At 33.1% G+C, this 26,887-nt stretch overlaps 1 protein-coding gene across 4 annotated transcripts in view; it reads left to right on the forward strand.

The window, feature by feature from the left end:
- The window catches only part of Cep128 (centrosomal protein 128), a 410,851-nt gene that overhangs the window by 82,868 nt on the left and 301,096 nt on the right, over nt 1-26,887 (forward strand). For all 4 annotated transcript variants that reach the window (XM_046440733.2, XM_046440735.2, XM_058577821.1 and 1 more), the window contains exons 11-14: nt 11,240-11,326; nt 13,372-13,446; nt 15,294-15,426; nt 20,620-20,771. In XM_046440733.2, the coding sequence (XP_046296689.1) occupies nt 11,240-11,326; nt 13,372-13,446; nt 15,294-15,426; nt 20,620-20,771 (447 nt within the window). The remainder of the gene's footprint in view (nt 1-11,239; nt 11,327-13,371; nt 13,447-15,293; nt 15,427-20,619; nt 20,772-26,887) is intronic.

Consider the following 26,887-nt stretch of genomic DNA (forward strand, 5'->3'; position numbering starts at 1 on the left):
TGATCTGGTTTCTGAATTCCTCTCACTGGAATTTCCTGTTGTTCCCTTATGACATTCCAAACTCTACTTTGGAAAGGCCTTATCAATTATCCTAGAAGAAATACTCCTTCTTAATTCTTGAGCCTGTTACACTGCTTTCCTTTTCCCTCATAACAGTTTTCATTACCTGTGTCTGTCTGTCCCCCTGGCTAGAATGCAGGCTTTATGGAAGTAGGCATTCCATCTCTTTTGCTCACTGCTGAGTCTCCAGTATCTAGGCCAGTGTCAGATATGAACTCATTCGCCATGAGTGTTTCTTGAATGAATGAATGTTGCATGTCATGGTCAGAATAGTACTTAGTAAAATATCCATTTGGCCAATACTGTCATGTACCTACTATGTGTCAGATACTTTGTTGTGAGCAAGCAGGGATTTGAATATTTGAAACACTGTCTTGACTTTTCTGGACTCCCAGTTTATTTGAGAAAATGGAGATGTTAACAAGTCATTGTAATTCAGTAAGGACAATAGTCCTTGCATGCTCATGTAGATGGAAAATAGTTACTTCTTCCAGGACCTTTGGAGAAAGTTTGGGTGGAAGAGGCTGTGCTTTTGCTAAGACTGTGTATTTTCAAATAATTATAGGAAATTCTTTTATGAGTGTGATTCTGCCTCATTGCTTACTCCTACATGTCAAGCACTCTTACCAATCAATAGCTGAAATGCTTGTTTAAATTCTGACTTATTGTAGTTTCGATTCACACCATTGCTCTTTGTCTTATCATTTTATGCCATGCTAATTGTTTTCTTCTCTCCTTTATGTTTGTTATCTTGGATTATTATTTTATTTTATTTTTTTTTGGCAAGAATACAGTAAGCACTATTCTCTGCAAGGTTGAGAAGGAACCATTAATGTCAGCATGCTGATAGGAAGGAAATGGATGGGAAAGAATGATTGGTTATTATGGGATTTATTTTTCAAAGGTGTTTGGATGCTATTTGGCACAGCTTGCAATGCACAGGTCCAAGAGATATCATAGTTCTTAGTGTTCTTTTTTTTTTTTCCCCTTGATTTTCCTCTTTCCTCTCATACCCTCATTTAATGTGTAGTCTATTTTCTTGGACTTTGATTGTTTCAGATGACACCAAAACACTTCTAATACTCTTTCAGTGAAATTCCCCCACTTAAACTTCTAGAAAAAACGTTACAAGAGAATTTGGAGAGGGCTAGAAATATAGCTCAATGGTAGAGTAATTTGCCTAATGTGCCCTGGGCATCATCCCCAGCACACCCACCCCCCCACCCCCCTCTGCCCACACACTAAATAAATAAAATAAATAAATACTACTAAAATAAAGCAAATAAAGACAATTTGGAGGGTGTTTGTTTTAATTTGGTACTTGATTCTTGAATTCTATTCAGGGCAAACTTCTTGTCTGGTTCATAGGTATTGTAGCCAGAACTCTCCACAAGCCATATTGTCTTTCTAGTATTGGGAAATATGGCTGGATTAAAGATTCCATTTTGAGAATATATTTCAGGAGTTTGATATTTAATAATGATAAAACTAAAGTTGAAAATGTAGAAATACTTTCTACATTATAGATGAATTAGCATAACAACTGTTAGCCTTTGGATTCCTTTGAAGGGTGCAGTTTTATGAGATGATGTGTAAGTTGTCCTGAAATTCCTGTAGTCTATATAATTAACACTTACGTCTTCTTAGGCTTTTTTTTTTCCCAAACATTATTTTTTTAGACGTTGATGGGCCTTTATTTTGTTCATTTATTTATATGCGGTGCTTAGAATTGAATCCAGTGCCTCACACATTCTAGGCAAGTGCTCTACCACTAAGGCACAGCCCCTTCTTAGGCTTTTTATTTTATTAAGAAAATATTACTTAAGGCTATTAGTTGTGCTTGCAGTGCACTTCCTACCTCTTTTACCTCCTCATTGGATTCTTTTTCTCCCAAATTCTTAGGTGCTTATACTTTGTTTTAATTGTTCAAGTATTTTTGAAAAAGTTATATATCAGGACGTTTTCCTGGGTTAATCAATGTGCTTGTAGTTTCCTTGTTCCTACCCTGTTTGGAATTAGTCTACATAAGATTTTTTTTTTTGTCTCCTACCCCACCTTTTTTCAAGATCACTATTCTGGTTACGTACTCTGTCTAAGTTCTTGAGGAACTGTTATTTATTTTCTCTATTATGGCCAATTCTTTCTTTACTATACCTATTCTTTAAGCATATGTGTAGGTGTTCTTATAAAGTACCTCAAATTCTTTTTGGAATTGAGGAGGTTTACATTAATAATAAATACTGTTATTGCTACTCTTAGATGTGTTTAGCCTGACATGCATTTTGTGTTCATACCGCGTATTACTAGATCTCATAGTATTGTTTGATCACATGTATTTTGCTGGGTGTATGCATTTGTTCTTGCCAATATTGTCATTGTAAATTATAACAAATAAGTCTAGCAAGAATCTGTGTGTGTCCCTTTGTGCAGCACCATATGTAAGTAGACATTTAATGCTGTTAATGCTATGAAGATGATGAAAAATGTCTGTACTCTTGTTGACTGAACAGCTGCCTGACAATAGACTGAGATTTTCTGTGTGTAGGACTTGTTTAATTTCTATGTTATGCTTTTCTTGAAGAATGGAATGTTTTTATCTACATTTTCAGTGAATTTATGCTAGACCATCTGTTTTATAAAGTCCTTTCCCATCATTATCAATTAATATTTATTGGGCAACTACTGAGTTCATGGTAATATTGTGCAAACAAAGATCACTCTGCTACAGATAGATTTATTCGTTGACTTAGTACTGTTTTATTTTTATTAGAAAATTGTTCTTAAAAAACCCCAAACTCAAAGGCATAAAATAACAACTTCTAACTCTGAACAATGAAAGATGTTGTGTATTTACAAGGCTTTCTGTTCTAAGACATATAAAACTTGAGAAATTCTAAATTAAATTTGCATAATTATCTATGATCTTCTGTTTGTCAACAGTTCTAACTCAGTGGTCCCATATTTAGAAAGTCAAATGAAGTATCATATTGCCCTGGATTTCTAATAAAACTACAAGCTCTTTTTTGAGAGGAAACTCCTGGATAAAAACAGACCCTCCACTGAAAAGCACTTGCTTTTTGATTTTGAAGGAAATCCTGGAAAGTGCACTTGTTGGGCTCACATTTAACTTTACTTGCAAGATTTTAATAAGTAAAATATGGCATAAAAATAAAATCCGTTCCAGTAAAAGCAATGGTATTTTAGGGAATAATACTTATTGCTGTTATTGTTTTTGAATTAAAGGAGTTAAATGACTTATGTCTTTTAGCATACCAACTTTTTGTGCAGTAATTAAGGTTTTGTTTTTCAGATAGGCAAATTTAATAACATTTGAAGAATGAAACCCTGATACTGGTTAACAGGGGTTTTATTTTTGAGTTATTTTTATAGTCATGGTAGTGGATTTTGCTGATTCATCCATGATCTCTGGCCTAGTTAGTCTTCCATGTGGCCTTTGGCTAAGGTTTAGGGTAAAGATTGTGGCCATGGAACAGAGCAAAGGAAATTGGCTCTCACAGTGATTGAACCCATGACCTTGTTTGGCTTCATTGGCTCCAGGTGCCCTAAACAGTCATGTACTCCATAAAAATACCCACAGTGGAACTGAGAAGTTTGTTCATTCCTTGGGGAAAATAGGTCAGTAGTGAGTGCCCATCAATTCTACTACAGTAATTTCTGTAAGAGCACTTGTATTACTGAAGTAGTATAGTAAACACCTTATCATATAAGAAGAGGAAAAAGCAAAAAGATATCTAGGCCATTCTTAAAGAAAAACTTTTGAGTTTTATGTTTGAAAACCTTGGATATCTTGATAGAACATTATTAAGAATTATAATTACTCTCAGCAAAAACATATTTAACTTTGATAAATCCTATGTAAATGTATGATACCATATATTACTGTATCCTTTTGAAAAACACAACCTTTGCATTTTGTGACTTTACTGGGTATGTTCTTGCCACTCACTTCTGCAAAAGACACGTAGTTCAACTGGCAACAAGTTTTTAAAATTTCTCCTTTACTTTCATGTTCCCCAAATGGGTATAGTGTCATTATACTATCTATTTTGGATTGATATTGACTTTCATCATGCAGTTCTATTTTTGCTTACCAAAGTGAGTTTTTTGTTTAAGTTGCACCTTTTGGTATAGATTTTTTCCCCCACTTTTGTCACTGCTGAAAAATAAGTTTTTTGAACAGTTTTAGTAAACCCTCCTAGCATCTCTAACTTGATTAAGGAAAAACAGAATTCGGAAAGTCACCGAATTTGACAGAAATCTTTTAATTTAAATGAATAACTTTATTCTAAACAACAAAGTCTTTTTGTATTATGCACATGTATTTTTTTCAAAATATGAATTGTTATGTTTGATGGGTTTTGAGCTTGGTTTAACTTCCACAGAGAATTTTGGAGCTGAACATCAGATTTCTACCTTTTAAAAAATCTGTAATTAAAGTTTCCTTCATAGTGTTTTATATATACTGTGTACTTAAATTTTTGTTTGATTTGAAATAGAACAAATGTCCTTAAAGGTATTTAAAAATTTTAGTTTTCAAAAATATTGCAACTTATAATTTCACTTTGTAACTTCTGGGTTCTAATTTGGGTCAGGATCTTATTATGTTCTATGAAGTTAAAATATTTGCTGACTTTTGTACTCACATGAAGACTTTACATAAAAAGATAGTAAGAACAGATACTTTTTCGTTGTCAGTGACATGACTTCTTAATTCTTTATTGTTGCTGGAAAATATAATCTGCCTGACAGTTTGTATGTACCTTCAAGTACATTGATACTGACTTGCTGTTTAATATGCACACAGCCTCCTGTCTCCATGGACTTGTGAGTTTACCAGTGAGTCATCTACATATTCTTGCTCTTGTGACCAAAGGCATCCAGTTGTAACATTGCTAAGTGATCAGGATGAGTTGGGATAATTTACTTCCCTAATTTTTCTCTGGGAATTTCAGTGGCCTGTGGGAATTAACATGTGATCTTTATTTCATTCCAGTGCCATCATTATAACCAAGTTTTTTTTTTTTTTTAGTTGTCAGTGTACCTTTATTTTATTATATGTGGTGCTCAGAATTGAACCCACACATGCTAGGCAAGTGCTCTGCCATTGAGCCACAACCCCAGCCCTCTATAACAAAGTTTGCTGGTCCATTTGAAGTAAACAAAGGGCCTGTAATTCTCTATTTGTTCTACATCTTTCAGTGTGTTATCTGCTAGAGCCTCTTGATAAACAGGTTTATTGTGGAAGTCTGGAAGTTTTTATGGTTAGATGAGACATCTACACACATTTTCCTTTCTTCTGTTCTTTTATTTTCTGAAAGGAAAGGCTGCAGTTTTTGATTATATATAACTGTGAGAGTTCAGAATCATCTACTTCTAAAGAACTGCTGTAGTACAATACTCAGTACGTTAGTCTTTTTAATGGAAATAGGCACACTTAAGGAAAAAAGAAAAATTGTTGTTATTAAAGACTTAAATATGCCTTAGGGACCCTCTATTAAGGCTCAGTGTTGTTTCTGTGATCTTTAAAATGTAAAAGACAATCTGAATACTAGAGCAGGGCACATGATAGCTTTATAGTTAAACTGCTTTTAAGAAAAAAACAAGTTTTAAAGGGCAAAATAACATAGTAATAGAAATTCATTGGCATGTGATGGGTTTTTCTTCTTTAATAACTACCTTTACTGGGTCGTTTTTAATATAATTCTAAGTTACTTGATTTAAATAAAATGGAAAAGAAATCCAGTGTTCTTACACCTTAAAAGTAGTAAATGAGTTTTTTATTAACGTTTAAAGAAATGGTTTGTAATTTTGACTCAGTTAATGTAAAAAATTTTCTTGTTGAGTATTTTCTGTTTTCAGAAGTTTAAAATACATCAGTGTATATTTAATAGATCTTATGAGGTAGATGTTTCTGTCTTTCATTTTGAACTAGATAATATAGAAAAATTGGTTCAGTATTCTGGACTAGAATATTGCATTGTGTTTACTTGTTGACTGATGCCTGGTTATAGAAAGCAGAGATAGTGTTTAAAATTAATGGTATTTCTTTTGTTTTCTTTTTTTGTGGTTGGTGATGGGAATTGAACCCCAGGCTTGTGCATGCGAGGGAAGCACTCTATCAACTGAGCTATATCTCCAGTCCCAGCATTTCTTGATAATACAGTAGAAGTTCAGTAATTCCTTTGGGATTGCTCCTTAGTACTACACTTGTTCCTCTTAGTGAAAACAACAGAATTTAAGTTCTTATTGACTAAATTTTCGAAGACTTACAAATGCTTAGAGTAAAAGGAAAAATAAAAAAGAGTGTTAAATAAAGTTTCAGGCAGTTAGTAGGGCTTCAACAGAAACATGTTCTGGAAAAGAGTTATTATAAGTAGCTGATCAGATGGTGACAGGTAGCAAGTGAGGAAGAATGGGATAATACAGGATTATTTTAGGATATTCCTGTGTATCCAAGAGAATTAGAGGTCCTTTTATTGAGCCAGTTCAAATATGGACTTTTTTAATTAAAAAAAACAAAAAACAGACAGTTGACTTTCAGAAGAATGATGCTGATATAGGGTATAAGTCTTTTATATTTAGATATAAAATATAATTTGATTAAGGTTCAGCTTATTGATTTTTTTAAATTCCTTAAACGCTAACTAAAATGATTATGAGAAATGGAGATTGGAATAAATATCTATTAGTGTGAAGATAAAGGTAATTACTTCCCAACTTGCCCTTTAAGGAGAATGGATCCTGCTATAAGTGATGAATCTTTTCTTTACAGGGTAGAGGAATCAGGGAGTTGGTATTTATGGGTTTAGATGTTCAAAATTGATAGCTTGTGACCTGTGGTGAAGGGCTAGAAGCTGCAGAGAAACCCAGTAGTGAGATGGCCAAGAATCCTTTATGAGTGTGGAATAGCTGAGCTGAATTAAGAAAACAGATATGTTTGATGGAGGTTTGATGAGTGTACTCCATCTCCTTATATAGTCTTATTTGTAATTTCTAGACCATTCATTAATGATTTTGGTATGAGCATATTATTTTGGGGGGGGTGGTGTATAAACAGGTTCAACAATTTGTTTACTGGTAGGCACTGGCCTGTGAGTGAACTTACTAGAAACCTGGCATTAGACTAAACTGTAAGGTCTGATGGGGTAAATTTTTCTAGACTAAAAAAGGACAAAGTAGCTTCTACTATGAACTGTGTGGGTCTGGCCCTGAGCTACAATTTATGGGTGAAACTTTTTATATTTTATGCTAATCTCAACGTATCTTCCAATATAATTGCTGTGGTGGTTTTAACCTATTTTAATACCTTCTTTTATACTTTTTCTCTGAGAGGTAGAGATTAATTCTCTAAACTTTGACAGTGTGAACTGGACTTAATGACTCTACAAACAAATACAATATGAAAAGTTTGTATTTGACACCACCTTACCTTAATCAAGGGCTCAGGTTATCATTACTAGTCACTGACCCTGCAATGTAGTGCAATAGAAAGGGGATTTTAATACTATAGTATTCTGCCCCTGCCCACCAAAAGTATTTATGTGCTCTGTCCAATCATGACAAGACATCAAACAAAACCAAATTGGAAGACATTTTTTAAAAAATTGTTCTTTTTAGATATACATGACAGTAGAGTGTATTTTGAAATACTGTACATACATGGAGTATAACTTATTCTAATTAGGGTCCTATTCTTGTACATGATGTCAAGTTGCCCTGGTTGTATATTCATATATAAGGATAGAAAAGTTATGTTCAGTTCATTCTACTATCTTTCCTATTCCCATTCCTCCTCCTTTCCCTTTCACTCCCCTTTGTTCAATCCAGTGGATTTTAATTCTTCCCCTCCCCATCCTCCCTTATTGTGGGTTCACATCTATATATCAGAACATTCAGCCTTTGATTTTTTTGGAACTGTCTTATTTCATTTAGCATGATAGTCTCCAGTTCCATCCATTTAATGGAAAATGCCATAATTTCATTCTTCTTTATGGATGAGTAATATTCCATTGTGTGTGTGTGTGTGTGTGTGTGTGTATTATATATCACGTTTTCTTTATCTATTCATCTGTTGAAGGGCACCTAGATTTGTTTATAGGTTGGCTATTGTGAATTGAGCTGCTATAAAAATTGATGTGACTGTATCACTGTAGTATGCTGATTTTAAGTCCTTTGGGTATAAACTAAGGAGTGGGATAACTGGGACAAATGGTGATTCCATTCCATGTTTTCTAAAGAATCTCTATACTACTTTCTAAAGTGGTCGCACCACAAATTGGGGGACATTCTACCACATACCTGACCAATATTCTTTTAAAATGTTGAGATTATAAAAAAGACAAGGGAAAACTAAGACATTTTCACAGATAGGGAAGCAAGCTAACAAAAGGCGATGTAGTATCATTGGTAGATATTGGAAGAAAAAAGGATATGACATTTGAATAAAATTTATAGCTTAATGGTTTTGTAACAATATTAATGTTTGGGTTTTGGTGAAAGTACAATGGTTATGTCAGATGTTAATTTTAGGGACAGCTTGGTGAAGGGTAGGTGGGAACTCTGAACAATCTTTGCAACTCTTATGTTAATAGTACATTATTTTAAAACACATTCAGTAGACTTTTTTTTCCCCTAAAGACTAAAGTGTTAACTTCTTAAAATGAGAAAAAGTTATTACCTATTTAATGTAAACACAAAAATAAATATTTTTAAAAATATTTTTTTTAGCTGTAGATGGACACAATACTTTTATTTTATTTGTTTATTTTTATGTGGTGCGGGGGATTGAACCCAGTGCCTCACGCATGCTAGGCAAGCGCTCTACCACTGAGTCACAACCCCATCCCAATAAATATTTTTTTTTAATCATCACTACACTGTTTGTTTTTTTCCAATGTTAAATGTTACAGTTGTTAAATTTAATTTTTGGAGATCCTGGGAAGGGACAGAAAGGGATTAATTCTAGTTAGTAAGCTAGAAAACCTTCATTGGGAAATTTTTGGAGTTTAAATTCTTAGGTAAATTAAACTCTGAGTTGCAGCATGAAGTTAGGTCAAGTTTTAAAAGCTCAGCATGTGGCTCTTCCTACTTCACTAACACTAATAAGAAGAGGGACATTAAAAAATGCTCAGAATCACATAAGAGGGACCACTTCATTTTAGCAACTACTGGTTGAAGGTTATAGATTTTGAACTCATTTTTTGGAAGGGAAGAACTCTTTTTGGGACCATCCCTTCTTATTTGGAGTTGTCTATTCCTTCCTTTCATGTGTGGCCTCAACATGACCTCACCTGATCTTGCCAAGCCTTTACTGTGTACTTATTTGGAGTGGTTTCTGCTGCAGAGCTCAAATCCAGACTGACTAGAGTTTGATGAAGCTACATACCTGAAGAAATCTTCTTCCTAGTCACCCCTTTATAGAAAAGCCCATGTTGGTTTTAGTCCAGTGGAAAAGTATTGAAAAGCAAGATAACTGATTATGTTTAACATTAAAAAATGGGGCAGGTTGGAAGGATTATGGCGTGAAATAAGACAGTTGAAATTTTTTAGAATGAATTGATTAAAAAAAGTCAACAACAACTTCTTTATATCACTTTTTTACATTTCTCTCTCTCTCTCATATACACACACATTGGGTCACTTGGTGTAGAAAAGATCAAAGAATCACAGAAAATAAAGATGCCAGTAGTAAGTTTTAAATTTCTAGCATTTTGTTCAGGAAATAAAATCTATAAACATATTCCACCAGCCAACACTGAACACATTATGCATATAGAATTAAGTATTATTTTGAATTCCATTTAGTGTACGATAAAGACAAAATACCAAACATTAAAATGAGTTGATAATGACCTGCAAGGCATTATGAGTTTTAGCTTTATCAGTGCAATAATTCAGTTATGATAGTTCTTGACTTTTATTTCTCATTTGTTATGTGCCAGATATTGACCTATGTGCCTTAGAAGTATCAAATTACTTGGTCTACACCACTGCCTTATAATATGCATTGAAGAAAATGCCTGGGCATATGAAACACTGTAAAAATGTTATAAGGTTATATTCATCAAAATTATTTTCTATTTCAATGATGCTTCTCTGCCTTTTTACTCAATAGCTGTTTTAGTAGTGAAAGTAGGAGCTGTGGTAAAGGGTGCTCATCTCATGAGTAGGGGACTATATTTGTTGTACATATGCATATATTAGTAGCCCCTAATTAATAGTAAATAGATTTAGAAATGATATGTGTTAAATATGTAAATTAATGAAATTGATAATGATTGGAATTCAGGTATTAAAGCAGATTTCAATATGTCTTGCTATTTGCCTAAAATTTGTTTTTCTATTGAATTTGTTGAAAAAGACTTTAGGCAGTTTGGCTTTTCTCACTGTGTGTGGCCTTTACATATGCACCTTGCTAAGTCCAGTTGCTTAATTTTTGAAAAAAAAAAATTAAATAAATGGAATACCATTTAGATGTAATGAAATACTATGCCAAAGTATAATTTTTTCCATAAGTTTAATTTTGTTTTAAAATAAAAACAAACTGGGACAAATAATTTTGTGGTTAACTTTTGAAGTTTGTATTTTCTTAATGTTCTTTTTTCCCCATTTTATTAAAGAGGGGTAACTATAGAAAAGAATGATTTCTCTATGTGAAGTATAGTTTGAAAAACCATTTATGTATTATGATAAAATGTCACATAGGTAATGATATTGTAGGAAACATGTTTCTATAATATTGGCAGTATTTTTTCAGAATTTTGAAAAACTACTGAGCTCATTTTTGGTGTTAGGTCTAAAAATCTGAGCAGATCACATATTTAAATACTGTTATTTCAGAAGGCAGTACACTTTGCTTCTAAGATAACTGTTATGCTGTCTAGACTCTCTAAATGTATAACACAATTCCCAAAGGTGTCAGGGAATGGATAAAACTAGGTGGAAAATGATTAGAAAGATCAGGCAGTTGTTTATATTTGATCTCCATTAAAGCGTCCTTAGGGTTTCAGTGAATGAGCAAGTTGTAATTCATTTATAGGTTTTGTGTGATTCATAACAATATCCTTCTCAGCCTTTTCTTAATAAATCCTAGTAAGGATTTTCAGTTTTATACATTTTCTCAAATAATACATTTTTTTTCCAACCACTTTCATTCTAGGCATTGAAGAAACAAGAAGCTAAAACAGATGAGAATGAGGGAGAAATGAAAAATAAGCTAAAACAAACTGAAACGGAGAAGAGTCAAGTAAGATTTTGAAAATCATCTCAAATAATAATGTGGTTTGGAATTTGTGATATTTGTTGAGTGGCTATAGAAGAGTGTCTCTGAGATAATTTATTAGGACACGGTGGGGGCTCAATGCTTTCATGTGAAGTTGCTTGGTTTGATGACTGTGATACTCTTTATTTCTTGCTTTTGAAAACGTACACAGGCCATTTGCTACCTTGTCATCTGTGTCTACTCTTGTTTTTGAGAAGTGAATTAAACTTTACCTTTCCTCCCTGGGGAACATTTAAAGGACCTGACTTTGTTGTTAGGAAGGATCTATTGTTTAAATGCTGGCTATTTTATGTATATTCATTTTCACTATAGCAGATAGGTATGGTTAGCAGATTACTTCTTAAAATATTTTCTATTCTCATTAGATATTAAGGACCTTTGACATAAATTTGTTGTTTTACAATAAAGTTCCTGTGCACCTTTCATCCATTTTTCCTCACTGGTAATGTTTTGTATAATTCACATTCGATAGCAAAACCAGGAAATTGGCATTGATTTAATCCATAGAGCTTATGCAGATTTATGTCTGTGAACTGCAGGTCAGGTCTGGAGTCTACACTTTGGGGGTTGGGACTGCTGATATTACATACGGTTTCTGACCAATATGGGTCCAGCTTGATTTCAAAGGCATTTTGACTGAAGTATGATTTCTTTCTCCTTCTTTTTTTTTCACAGAAATGAGAGAACAGATTGGACAGTATTTTGTGTGGATTTTGATACCACATGCACTTTACATTTTTTAATATGGTATTCACTTTATGGGCCACATGCATAATTTGTTAAAAATATTTAGGCTTGATTAAAAATTCATTTTGAAATGAAAGATTTAGAGTAATAGGATGTTTCAAAACAAAGCTCCCACTCACCTTTTACCCAGTTTCCCTCAGTGATAATGTTTTGTGTAATTACCACTTGGTTGCAAAACCAGGAAGTTGTTGGTATAATCCAGAGTTTATGCAGATTTTGCCAGCTTTATGTGCTTGCATTTGTGTGTTGTGTGTTTTTCTACCTATTCTTACCTTCTGTGTAGACTGTTGTCAACCACTGTCACAATCAACATACAGGACTGTTCTGTCACTTCGAGGTTCTCTCAAGCTCCTTGATAAGCACACCTATCATGTCCAGTTTTTAAAGGACTGCTAATATAGATAGCAGTTTGTTCAAATGAAATAATTATTTAGGAAAACTATTAAAAATCTTAATTGCTAAAAAAACATCCTAATAAAATTTGATTTTAAAAAATAACCTTATTGTTAAAAAAATAAATGAGTATCGCATATATAAGCTCTAAATTTTTATGATAAAATGTCACAAGGTAATGATAATGTAAGAAACATGTTTCTATAAATTGGCAGTGTTTGAAAAACTATTGAGCTCATTTTTGATGTTAGTATATATTTTCAAATTGAAATTAAAGCATATTCAGACTTTGTAGGGTATTTAGTCAACTAAGTGGCCACATTTTCCATAGATGTTTATCTAATGGTAATATTGTTAATGAGATTTTAAAAGCTTTTTACTAAACGTAGAAATTTAAAAAAATTAGGAATATCTTATGAATATTAGGAGAATAAGAAATTACATTTGATGAAATGTACTTTGAATTATTAGGTCCCTGCAGTTTTTATTCTAATTTAGTTCTTTTGACACTACATCTTCTAATTTAAAGGAAAATTGCTTTACAATTGAGATTAAAATGATTTAGAACTAGAAGGGATCTCAAGAAGAGACTGTCTAATATAAAATTCTTATTTTAGTGATGAATCAAGGCCCAAGGAGAAGAGACTCAAACAGATCACAGTTGAGATGGAAATGACTACATTTCAGACCTCTAGGTGGCCTGTGTAGCATACTTTATGTTATTATTTTAATGGAAGTATTGATACATGTTTATGTTGAGATATTTATTCTTTCTTATTAGCTGCAAATATCTCCTGAAAACTTTTCTGCTGTTTTCCTTTTAAATTGTGCCCCATTGGACATATTTTTATTCCTTGTTGAATCTCTAGCTTGAACAGGAATTGCAGCTGTCTCGCAGGTTATTGAATCAGTCAGAAGGCAACAGAGAAACACTTTTACATCAGGTAAGCCTGTGCAAACTATGGCAATCTTTTATATTGAGCCTCCTCTTTTAAGTGTCTTTGTGAAATGAAAAAAAGAACAAAACTAGGTCTAGAAAATTTTCCTCCCTAAGGACTGTATGTTAGCACATATAAGCAAAAGATGAAGATTCAGAAAAAGCTTATACAAAACACTAGCCCAGGTTCCCACTGTGAAAATGTGTCTTGCCAATTGCCGCTCCAACTTAGGACTTATCTCTCTTAGCACGAGCAGTGTAAGAGTAAGACTGGATGTGTAAGATAAAATTTTCCTGGGAGCTTAATTTTATTCAAGGAGGCATTGGAGAATAAAGGAGGAAGTTGAAATACATAAAACAGACATTTACATGATCAGGTTGCTTTGAATACATCATTGTTTTTTATTCATGTTTTCAAGGTGCTACCTGACCTCTTTTAAGCAAAGATAAGGCTTACATTTTAAGCATAATATTTTGCAGTCCATTAGCCTATAATGGGAGTTTAGTGCTTCTGATATTTAAAGTTCAATAACTTTAAAATAGCCATCTTACATACATTGGATAAGGGTGTATGGGTTTCTCACTGCCTCTCTGCTTGTATTTAACACAAACTGCAATTGTTCCTTCTTCTGTTTTGAGGTGTGCATTACATAACTTACCTACACAAAATGCTCTGTAGGCAAAGATGTCAGGCATCATAGATGTTCAAAAGCAGTTTTATGTTTTGACAATTGGTGCTGAAAATACACCTTGGCACCTGTTTTACAAAGCCTTTACAAATGTTCATTGACTTTGTTTTGGAGTTAGTGGTCACATGGAATTAATGTTAGCGGAATTCAGAGAATTTCTTTTATGGAAGCTTGTATTTGTATTCAATTTATCCTAAACATTTTTTTGAACTCTGATTTGTAATCTCTCATTTCAGTTTTTGAAGCTAGAGATTTCTTTGTTCAGGTTGTCACTGTGAGTTTAGCTGAAACTATTTGACACCACTAACTTGTTTATGGTTATTGGAGGTGTGCCTGTTAATTGGAAGGCAATTTGCTAGTCTTTCTCTAGCAATGTAAGAATGAATAAAACAGTTCCTGATTTTAGTTCATTCAACTGCATCTATTACTTATTTTGATGTCAAATATGCTAATCAGATCATCATTTCATTTGAGTTTTATTTATTTTTTTTTTTGTATAGGTGCTTAACCACTGAACCACATTCCCACCCCCTTTTTAAAATTTTATTTAGAGAACAGGGTCTCCCTGAGTTGCTTAAGGACTCTCTAAGTTACTGAGGCTGGTTTTGAACTTATGATTCTCCTGCCTCAGACTCCCAAGCCGCTGCCGGTGTCACTTGTGTTTATAACCAAGGCTCTTGGTTCAATTCCCAGCAAATCCCCACTCCCTCTACCCTCCAATGTGAAGGCACTGTGCTCAACACACACACAGTGTGGTCAGATTCTTTGTCACAGTGGACACAGAGAAGTAAAATACATTCTTGGGGCTGGGGCTGGGGCTCAGTGGTAGTGCACATGCTTGGTATATGTGAGGCACTGGGTTTGATTCTCAGCAGCATGTATTAAAAAAAAAATAAAGATCTATCAGCAACTAAAAAATATTAAAAAAAAATACATTCTTTGTGGAAGGAATGGAAAGATGATAAAATAGAGCCGAAGACTATTCTGCTGTGTTTGCTGTAGCAAGGAGATTAACTTGGTTTCAACTGTGTTGGGCCCATCAGAAGTGATTATTATTATTTATTTTTTTTTGCCCAGGGAAATAATTTATAATAATTTTCAAGTTCAAATTTTTCCTGGTATTTAGAAACAAATAAAAGTTTTATTTTTGACTTAATGAATTTAGGTAGAAGAACTGCGTATACAACTTACAAAAGCAGAAGGTGATCGGAAGGGTTTACAACATCAAGTATCTCAGATTTCCAAGCAACAATCAATGTATCAGGATGAACAAGGAGATGACTGGAGGTTTAGGAGAGGTATAATTCTGATTTGTCAATGTGTTAGTTAGTTTCCTATTCTTCAAATTGTATTCCTCATGTTGTGCTTATGTCATCTTGTCTGTTTCTTGATCTACTAAAATGTTTTTCAGCACGTTTCTCTTATGTAGCAACCAATTTTAATGCCTTCTGTGCTTGATTTGTAAACCTAGTTTGATTTTCATACTTGTTTATTTCATGGCTCTTTCTCTTAGAGCCTTCAAAAGCAGTAATGGAGGTTTTTCAGTTTTTCTATCCCACACGTAAGGATGTGTGTGTGTGTGTGTGTGTGTACACTTAAATTATAAATAAACTTGTATGTTTCACTTTCCCTTCTCCTAATTTTTAGAATATGATCAATTAAAATTATGATTCTATATTATTTAAAAAATATTTTTAGTTGTAGATGCACACAACACCTTCACTCTTTCTATCTATCTATCCATCTATCTATCTATCTGTCTATCTATTTATCTATCTATTTATTTATGGTGCTGAGGATTAGTCCCAACGCCTTACACATGCTAGGCAAGTGCTCCACCACTGAGCTACAACCCCAGCCCCTTATTTTTTTATTTAGATATTGGTGACAAAATTTTAGAATTTGTCATGAGCCATATCACCAAGTTTTTCTTTTGTATTTGAATACTTTCTCAGTGGAGATCTTAATTCAGATTGTGGACTTTAATGATTTTTGGATGTATTTTCTCTGACAATTCAGGTTTAATAAAAATGATGGCATTCAGATTAAAAAAAATAGTTCTTAACAGAGAAGTTCAGGTTGCTCAGCTTGTAAATTATTCCAGTAATGAGCCTTCCCATTCAAATACAGAAATTATGGTACAATCCTTTTGTTTTGGTTTTGTGGTGCTAGAGACCCATTCCAGGAGCCTTGGTTTTGGCAAACATGTGTTCCACCACTGAACTATGCCCCCAAACCCTGGAGAAATTCTTATAAACATTCAATATAAAATTGAATTTAGGGAAGGTAAATATGTCCTTAGGCTTCCCAAATATATCTCAGGACATTGCCTAAACTCAAATTACACATTGCTAGAAAAATCTTCAATGGTTAACAAATTTTGACAAAGCTATGTTAATATATTTGTATACCACTAGTCACTTGTTTCTTATGATATTATAAATATCATTTGACATCAAATATTTAAAGTTAAATTCTTAGCTATTAGATTATTACTCAAATTTTTCATAAATATACACATAGGAACTAGGGACTCATTTTGGGGAAAAGAGTGTGGCAAATTTGATATGTTCTGACACCACATAAAATCTAGTTGTTTTTAGTTTACATCTTTTTTTTTTTTTGTACTCGAGATAGAATCCAAGTGTGCTTTACCTTTCAGCTACATCACCAGCCCTTTTTAAAAAATTTTATTTTGAGACAATGTCTCACTAACTTATTTACGGCTATCCTCAAATTTGTATTCCTCCTGCCTCAGCCTCCCAATTCTCTGGGAAAATTGGGAGGCTCATGGTTGGCTTGGTGTGCATCTTGGAGGAATATAAAAATGTAACTTGGGGGTTGGGGTTATAGTTCAGCAGTAGAGAGCTTGCCTTGCACAAGTGAGGCTACGGGTTTGATCCTTAGCACTACATAAAAATAAATAAAATAAATATAATTGTGTCCATCTTAAAAGAAATATTAAAAAAAATGTAACTTGGGCTAGGGATATAGCTTGGTTGGTAGAGTGCTTGTCTTGCATGCATGAGGCCCTGGGTTCAATCCCCAGCACCACACACACACAAAAACAAACAAACAAAAAAAAAACACCCCAAAAAACAAATAAACCAAAAAAACTTATCAAGATTTGAAAAAAATCTGTGAGTTCTCTTATCAATGATAAAGGGGAATTCTAGAGTTTTTTAACTTTATTGTATACTTTCATTGTTTAAAGACCATTCTATGGAAGAAATCATACTGTCACATTGTGGCTTCTGTTTGTTCCTTTGTTTGCTGTAAAATTGGCTCTGCCTTTGCTTCTGAAATCGATTTTGCTTGGTTTCTAGTGGTCTCAATCAAGTTCAATAAATGTTTCCGTTATATTATTTTTTCTGTTTATTTTCTCCAAAGAGCAAAGAAGGCAGGAACAAGACAACATGTAAGAGAGGGAAACACAATTGTGTTTGTGAGAGAATCAAAGTGTGAAAAAGCTGATGGGATAGTTCATGTAACAAAGCCACTTTCATGATAATGAACCTGCTCCTACAATAATGGCATTAACCCATCCATGAGATTGAAGCCATCATGACCTAATCACCTCTTAAAGGTCCTACATCTTAATACTATTAGGATGGCAAATCAAAATGAGTTTGTTTTGGAGAGGGCATCCAAATGTTACACAGACCCAAATCTTTTCTTCCCCAAAACTTGAGATTTTAGCTGCTATCCTACTCTAGCTCAGGTTGGTTTTCTCCAGAATGCAAAGATGAGACAGTCCTCTGAATGTGAAAGGAAAATTTTTGCAATAGTACTTATATTTCATTCTCTATGTTTTAAATTTTTAATTTTGCCAAATCTTTCATTAATATGTATATGTATGTATTTATTCATACTTTTTAACATCTTTATGTGTATATATTATGAAGCATATATAATATGACCCCACACCAATTATGTACCTTTCATAAGGTGTACATATGGATCTTTGCATATGTATGTATACTTGTGCCTACACATTTTTATATAATATTTATTAGTGTACATCCATTTTAATGTTATGTATCAATATATACATGAGACATATGCATGTACATATGTAAAGTGTATTAATAAAATGAGTGAATACATAAAATCAGCAATTGCATTTACAGGTAAACAAGTGTATCTATACAATTTTAGGTTGGAGACCTAGTAAGAGTAGGTGCAGTAGGGATCATGGCCAAATTCAGACTGCTACCTGCTTTTGTAAATAAACTTTATTGGAACAGAGGTACTCCCATTCATTTACACACTATCTTGGCTACTTTTGCAATACAATGACAGAATTGTGGAGTTGTTACATAGAGCTTATGGTTAAAATAGTTACTATCTTATCCTTTTCAGGAGACTTTTATCAACTTTAGAATAATGTTTGATAATCCTACCTTTAGGATAAATTCTAAGTTTCTAAGCAATGCATAATCTCCCATCTGCCTCTTCCTTTTCCTACTCTCATATGTGGTAACCATATCAAACTATTAAGTGAATATTAAATCTACTTTTGAATCCATGCACTTTATGCTGTTCCCTTTTCCTAAAATAACACCCCAACTCCATTTCTATTGCTTGGTGGAATTTTGTATTGTTCTCCTTTGCACTGTCTTGTCAGTAATTCTCACGGGTTTGTTCTCATGCTATTGAAAAGCCTGCCTGTCTTCCATTCCTTCATGTATATAGTTTTGAACTTCTGAAGCTGGGATGTATTTTATGAATGATGTACAAATTTGATTGGTAACGTTTTCTCCCTTTATTCCTTTATTTTCCAGAAGAAAATACTAGGAAAATGGTAGTTTTGAATTGATAGTATATATTCCAATAGCTGGCATTTTAGAGTACAGTGATAATTTATGTCCTATTCTTGGAATGCAAGCTCATTGAGGATGAGCTTGTTATGTACTCATTTTTGTGTTAGAAGAAGAACAATATATTATAGGAACCTGTGTATCATAGACAAGTATTTCATGTTGAATTAAATGCTAAGTTAGTTTGCAGTGTTTGATGTTATAATTTCAGGTCATAGTCCCTAGAACTAGTAAGAATTAGTAAATGGATAGTCCTACACTGGCAGGGATTTAGCAGTATCATCTGCTGTTTATGTTGCAGGAAAGGCATTTTGTTGTATAAGCTTCATTAACTTCAGTTTGATATAGTAGCTTGGCTGAAAATTCTTTTAGTATTTTTGTTTAAAAATTTGAAGATAATGTGGAGATTTGGAGAAAATTAAAGAAAAAAATGTTTAGGGTTTTCTGAAAAAATCATGCTATACATCAGATAACACTTTAAATTTAGTACTAAAGTAAAATATTGGTTGATGTAGCAATGTTTATATCTTTTTTTAAATCTCTGTTCACTTTTTTTATTTATATATGACAGTGGAATGCATAGAGCACAATTTTTCATAACTCTGGTTGTATACAAAGTATGTTCACACCAATTCATGTCTTCATACATGTACTTTGCATAATGATGTCCATCACATTCCACCATCATTTCTATCCTCATGCCCCCTCCCTTCCCCTCCAACCCTGCTGTCCTATCCAGAGTTCGTCTTTTCCTCCCATGCTCCCCATCCATTGCCATTATGAGTCAGCATCCTCATATCAAAGAAAACATTTGGCCTTTGGTTTTTGGGGATTGGCTTACTTCACTTAGCATTATTCTCCAACTTCATCCATTTACCTGCAAATGTCATGATTTTATTCTTCTTTAATGCAGAGTAATATTCCATTGTGTGTATATATACTGAAGTCTCCCTATCCATTCATCTACCTAAGGGCATCTAGCTATTTATTTAGCTATTGCGAATTGTGCTGCTATAAACATTGATGTGGCTGTGTCCCTATAGTATGCTGTTTTTAAGTCCTTTTGGTATAGACGGAGGAGAGGGATAGCTGGGTGAAATGGTGATTTTATTCCCAATTTTCCAAGAAATCTCCATACTGCTTTCAGAGCCTACATCTTGGGAGCAAATCTTTACCTCTCACACATAAGATAAACCACTAAAACTCTAGGGTATATAAAGAACTCAAAAAACAGAGCACTAAGAAAACAAATAACCCAATCAGTAAATGGGCCAAGGACCTGAACAGACACTTCTCAGAAGATTATATACAATCAGTCAACAAATATATGAAAAAATGTTTATCATCACTAGTAATTAGAGAAATACACATCAAAACCACTCTAAGATATCATCTCACTCCAGTCAGAGTGGCAGCTATTATGAAGACAAACAACAATAAATTTTGGTGAGGATGTAGGGAAAAAGGTACACTCATATGCTGCTGGTGGGACTGCAATGTTTATATCTTTGAAACCTTTTGAAACTTGAAACAATAGATTGATGAAGGCTGAAAGGTCTGTTGAGTAAGTGTTTTAATAGTAACACACCAGGGTTTAGTAACATTGAAAGTACATTCTTCTGTGAATATAGAACAACCACTGAAATTTATGTTTTTTTTTTTTTTCTTAAGGGGTAGAGCCAGAAAAACATGATTTGGAGAAGCAGATGTCAGATTTGAGAATGCAGCTGAACTTCAATGCAGTGGCATCTGAGTTAGAGGAAGTGAAGAGATGCATGGAGCGAAAAGAGAAGGAGAAAGCAAGTTTGGCAGCACAAATAGAGGTGACTTTGCAAATTTTAAGTTGAAAAATTTTGAAAGATTTTAGTATAATTGCTTAACAAAATTTTCATATAAAGACATTATTTTGTGAAGTCTTGTTTGGGGATAGATAATGTAAAATTATGCTGCTGATGAATTAACTTGTGTATAGAAATTCCTATCGATTCATTTTCTTTCATTTGATACTCCAAAATTAGGAGCTGGAATTTTTTTTCCTTCATTATTTCCTGGTGAAATTTTTACTATTAAACTTCAAAATATTTTGTTTTATTAACAGTCAACCCCTTTCTACAGAAGGAAGGGACTTTTTTCTTCTGAGACAACAGAGAATTATTATTTATTTTAGCGCTGAAATTGGCAGAAGACATAGCAAAAAAGAATTACTGATATTCTTTTTTGGAGCCATAAAGATGTTCAAATCTCTAGTTGTTCTGCATGAGATGAAGTTTTGTTGCCTCCATGTATTACAGTAATATATATAGTAGTAATCGTGTATGATGCGGGAGCCATGAATTAACTGTAGCTAGGCAGCTATGTTTTTTCCCTTTTATCTAGCATAGATGAGGTAGTTATCAGAATATATTAAAAATCAAAGGAAAGGACTTTATGTAGGAAATGGATTAATTCCAATTATAAGTACATAAATTAGATCAATGTGGATGACACATTTGGAAACAAATATATATCAGTCCTCCTCTATATTTGTTTTTATTAGTGCAATTATATTCTATATGTAATAGTTGATTCATGTGAAGTACTTTCAAAATTATAATGAAAGGTAGAAAACTAGTGTTGAAAGTATTTAACTTTATATAACCCAAAGGAAATATTTAATGTTACTCTAGTCTGTTTCTCTTTCATCTTGTCAGCATATCCATAGAAAAATGTCTTTTATATTTGGTTCAAGATTCAGATTGTAAAGATAATGAAATATTGACATACTCTTTACACAGCCCTCCACATGTTTGATAAATAATTATCAGAAATAGTTTAGAGCAGTGGTAACTGTATGAAGTTTGCTTCATAAGTATTATTGTGGCCACTAAGCCTGCTGATGAAACTACTAAAGTATGATTATTTTGCTGAAGTAAAGTATTTTTTAAAAAACGATGCTAATAAATATCAAAGGCAGAAGAGTTCCTTTGGTAACTGTTGTTAAACCCATGTTGGTCCTTCCTTTTTATTCCCTTTTTTCTCATGGTTTCTTCTCATGGTATAAATTGGAATAAAAGAACTGAAATGCATGGATATTAAAAATTATTTAGCCAGGCACCGTGGCGCATACCTGAAAACCTAGTGGCATGGGAGGCTGAGGCAGAAAGATTGTGAGTTCAAAGCCAGCCTCAGCAACTTAGCAAGAACCTAAGCAACTTATTGAGAAGCTGTCTTAAAATAAAAATGTAAAAAGGGCTGGCTCAGTGGTTAAGTGCCCCTGGTTCAATCCCCAGTACCAAAGGGGGGGGGGGAATATACACACACACACACACACACACACACACACACACATATATATATATATACATATATATATATTTTGAGTGAGATCATTAGTAGGCATATATTATATATATATTTTAGTAGGCATATATATTTGCCTACTAATGATCTCATTCAAGAATCCTAAATTTCCTTTGTTCTTTTTTTTTTTTTTATTTTTACTTATTTTATTGAAAATAAGAATGAGTCAGATGTTAATGTCATTTAAAATTTCAAATTAATAGAATTAAGACATAACAAAATTTCTGCCTTCTTACTGAAGACAAAGAAATATTAAAAAATATACATAAAATTAATAAATACATAGTAATGTCTGAAAACAACATGTAAAAGTTAAGATATGTTCAAAGGAAATAAAAATTACTAAAAAGCTCAGGGAAAAAATTTTTATAGAAAATAAACATACCAACAAAATATATTTGAAAACAAAATTACGTAAAAGTTTTCAACATTAACAAAGGGACAAATTAAATACCATTAAAATGTCAATAGAAAAATAATAAAAATATTCAAATTATCTTATTTTTTAAAAAGAACATTTTAAAAAGGAACAAATAATAAGGTAATTTTATTGGAAATTTTGAGGAAAAAAAGAACTCTTTAAATAAAATATTAGATCAGACCTGTTCTAATAGAAGGAATTAAATCCAAAATATACCCTCTTAAAAAACTGTTTACCAAACTGAACACTGAATTGGGAATTATTTTTATCTTTTAAAAATATTTTTTGTTTGTAAATAGATCTTTTTTATTTTATTTATTTATTCTTTTTTTTTTTTTTTTTTTTTATGCCAAGGCAAGCACTCTACCAACTGAGCTATACATCCAGCCCTTGATACCCAGTATCCTTCGATGCACACAATTTTTTTTTTTTTTTTTTTCTGGGTCTCTGGTGGTCTTTTTTTTTTTTAAATTTTTTTTTATTGGTTGTTCAAAACATTATAAAGCTCTTGACATATCATATTTCATACATTAGATTCAAGTTGGTTATGAACTCCCAATTTTACCCCAAATACAGATTGCAGAATCACATCGGTTACACATCCACATTTTTACATAATGCCCTATTAGTAACTGTTGTATTCTACTACCTTTCCTATCCTCTACCATCCCCCCTCCCTCCCCTCCCATCTTCTCTCTCTACCCCATCCACTGTAATTCATATCTCTCCTTGTTTATTTTCCCATTCCCCTCACAACCTCTTATATGTAATTTTGTATAACAATGAGGGTCTCCCTCCATTACCATGCAATTTCCCTTTTCTCTCCCTTTCCATCCCACCTCCTGTATCTGTTTAATGTTAATCTTTTCTTCCTGCTCTTCCTCCCTGCTCTGTTCTTAGTTGCTCTCATTATATCAAAGAAGACATCTGACAGTCCTTTGTTCTTAATAGTCATTTTCACACAGATTTGGGAAAGAGTTCGTGTTCTCTTGCATTAGTTTGGATTGGATTATAGGGTTTGGATTTGAAAAGCAGTTTATAAGAGGTTTTTACTTATATATCCAATGTTATTGGCTGTGACATGTCAGGTATTGTCCTAGGCACTGGCACCATAGTAGTGAATGAAAACTTAGCTGATTTCCTTTCTTGATGTTGACATTTTAAAATTGATGCTGAAAGTTCTTTGAGTTTGCCTTGCTTCTAAGGTCAAATTCCTTTTGGGAAATGAAAGAAATTTTTTTTCCCCCCCCAGTTGCCATTGGAAAAATGATAGCACAAAAAGACAGTGTTCACTCCTGGAGGAAATATCCAGTTTTACTGTTTAGATTTTATTACTCTTAAGAGTAACATAATTAAATAAATTTATATTAGTTGTTTTAGATTTGGTGATACTTATGATTATACCTTGTTTATTTTCTATGCTTCATAAAAGCCCTTTGAGTATTTTATTCTCAACATGATGTCTGGTGCCAACTTTCTGAAAGATATAGGTCAGAGGTCACTCAGTTGTAACCTCCAACAGTTGAGAATATCTTCAAATTTAATTGAATGCCATTTAGGTTCTGTGTGTGTGTGTGTGTGTGTGTGTGTGTGTGTTTGGTACTGGGGATCAGACCCAGGGCCATGTGCATTCTAAGCAAGTGTTTTATGACTGAACTACACCCCTAGCCCGCTGTTATTAAAAAAATGTGTAGGGGGCTATTGTTATATATTGGTTTAGATATTGTATAAAATATAAAAATTAGTTTTCTTTAGTTGCTTTTTAGAAACTAAATATATTTGGGAAAGATACACAAAAAGTGTTTGTCAGGCCCAAGAATATTTGTATAATAACTGCTCTTATGATTTGTTCAATCGTAAATGTCTTCCTTTATTTGGATGTTCTGACAACTCTTCTATAATCTTGTCCAATAATTTATTTTCTCTTAATCTTTCCTACTCATTTCCATCTTCTTTGCTTTGTTCAGTCATTCACTGTTTCTGTAATACCTGATTTTTTTGTGGAAATTCTGACCTTTTCCCCCACTGGAGCCTTCTGGGATCATAGCAACTGTAAGTGGTGACCCCCTCCTTCTACAGATTCTTTTGTCCACATTGTCAATATTTTCATGGCATCATTCTCTCATTTTTAAAAGTAATTTGGGTATGTTTCTTTAGAATTTCAATCTAGGTTAAAATAGTGAAGGAGGTATGGGAGAAAACCAGTTGCCTTATCACCAAGGCAGAATACCTTTGATGTTTTTCCTTTGGTGGAGATATCATGTTTCATGGTTCTGCCTAATCTATGAGTTTTCTGTGCCATGGGGTTTATAAGACCCAGGTGACTGGCTCACATCAAGAGAGCAGTATGCATGAGTGCCAGTCCATGGATTTACCCTGCGGGAGCCCCATATAGGTTTTTAAAAACACCAATTTTCCAATTTTTTAAATGTGGGTTTTGGAATTTGAAACCAAAAAAATTGTAGGTGAACATAGAATCTAACAATAATTTTATTGAAGTGCTGTTTGATCATGGTTGTAGTAAGGCTTCCCACCTGCTCTTTACCTCCCTTTAATAGACTCCTTATAACCAGGGATCCTATTTACTTCTGCTAGATTTTCTGTCTGTATTCCTCTTTTCTTTCTTAAAATCTATACTTCCTTTCTAAACACTCTGATATTTAACCTTACATTTACTATTTGGTTTCTTTAGGTTTGTTGTCTTTTTTTTCTTTTTTAATATGTTACTGTATACGGATTTTGTTCTAGGTCATTTCAGTTTGTATCATGTTATAATTCAAACTTGTGACATTCTGGAAGCCACTTATCAATTAAAGGGTTCACTCCCTTTTTAGCTCATGAATGGGTATGAGTTAAGAATGAAGTGTAATGTCTATGTCACTCTGGGTTTCAACACAATGTCTTAACCCATATTATGTGCCCAAGTACTGTTTGTTAACTGAGATATTATAGACACATTTAAGAGTTATTTTTTCAAAGCTAACATTTGTTATTCAGTCATTTCTTAAAAACACATTTATTTCTGGAGGAGTTGTCAATCTTTAAGGTGACCTGTAGTCAGTCTCACTAATTGCTTTAGATTTTCTTGATCCAGAATATATATTTTAAGACTTTGTTTTATACTGAGGAAAAACAATGGGAATAGCTCTTAGAAAATCCAAATGGAAGGAAACTACATTTGTGTTTGCATAATTTACCTTTCAAATTGTATCTAAGACCTTAAATCTGTGTATGTGTAGAAAATACTAAGTGCATTTTTTTCCTTCTTCTAAACTCAAGTTGAACCTCATTAACCTTGATAGGCTATTTGTATTCAAAAGAATTCCAAGTATCCTTGATCAATGATTCCCCCTGATTTAATCTCTGCCTCCATCTTCTATCAACTTAACTCTTGAAAAAAATTTGACTTTTAAATTTAACTAAGAACTTCAAAGAAAGAAAAAAAAACCAAGATGCTGAACATAATTTAGATTAAATGTTGAAAGTGATAATTGAGTGACAACTGACATGATTATTTATGAGCAGAAACCTGGAACTGTAATGCTAGAAATTAATTTTAAAAAGAGAGGATAGTAGAAAAAAGAAATGATAATCAATGCCTTTTCTTTACACAGTACAGATAAAAAGAAGGCTGTTTCTTCTCTTATACTTTTAACATCTTCATTTCTGGAAGAGTTGTCAATCTTTAAGGTGATCTGAAGTCAGTCTCACTAATTGCTTTAGTTTTTGTTGATCCAGGGTATATATTTTAAGCCTTTGTTATATACTGAGGAAAACAATGGGAATAGCTCTTAGAAAATACAAATGGTATAAAATTTTTTGATTCTTGCATTACCTCCATAAGTCTGACCTGTGTGTGTGTGTGTGTGTGTGTGTGTGTAATTATGCCTGCTCAAATGCTGCTTTTAGTGGCAAGATTCTTTGAGACTTAAGGTTTTGGAGACCTTGGTTACTCTTGTTGTAATTTCCTGTTCTACTTCATTTTAAAACCTTAATAATTTCTTCTTTATCCAAGTGCATGTTGTAAAATAAGGTACCTCAATATTAACAACTTTTAATATTCAGGATAGATTATAAAGAAAACAGATATTGGCAGCAAGACTTTGTCCACAGAGGCTAAATTTATTGACCATAGTGGAGATGAAGTCTTTGTTATTAACCAAAAAGTTAGACTGACAT

The sequence above is a fragment of the Marmota monax genome, unplaced genomic scaffold (genome assembly GCF_021218885.2).
Source record: "Marmota monax isolate L192 unplaced genomic scaffold, Marmota_monax_Labrador192_F-V1.1 WCK01_AAM20220418_F8-fsc00017, whole genome shotgun sequence".
In the NCBI taxonomy this organism is placed as follows: Eukaryota; Metazoa; Chordata; class Mammalia; order Rodentia; family Sciuridae; genus Marmota; species Marmota monax.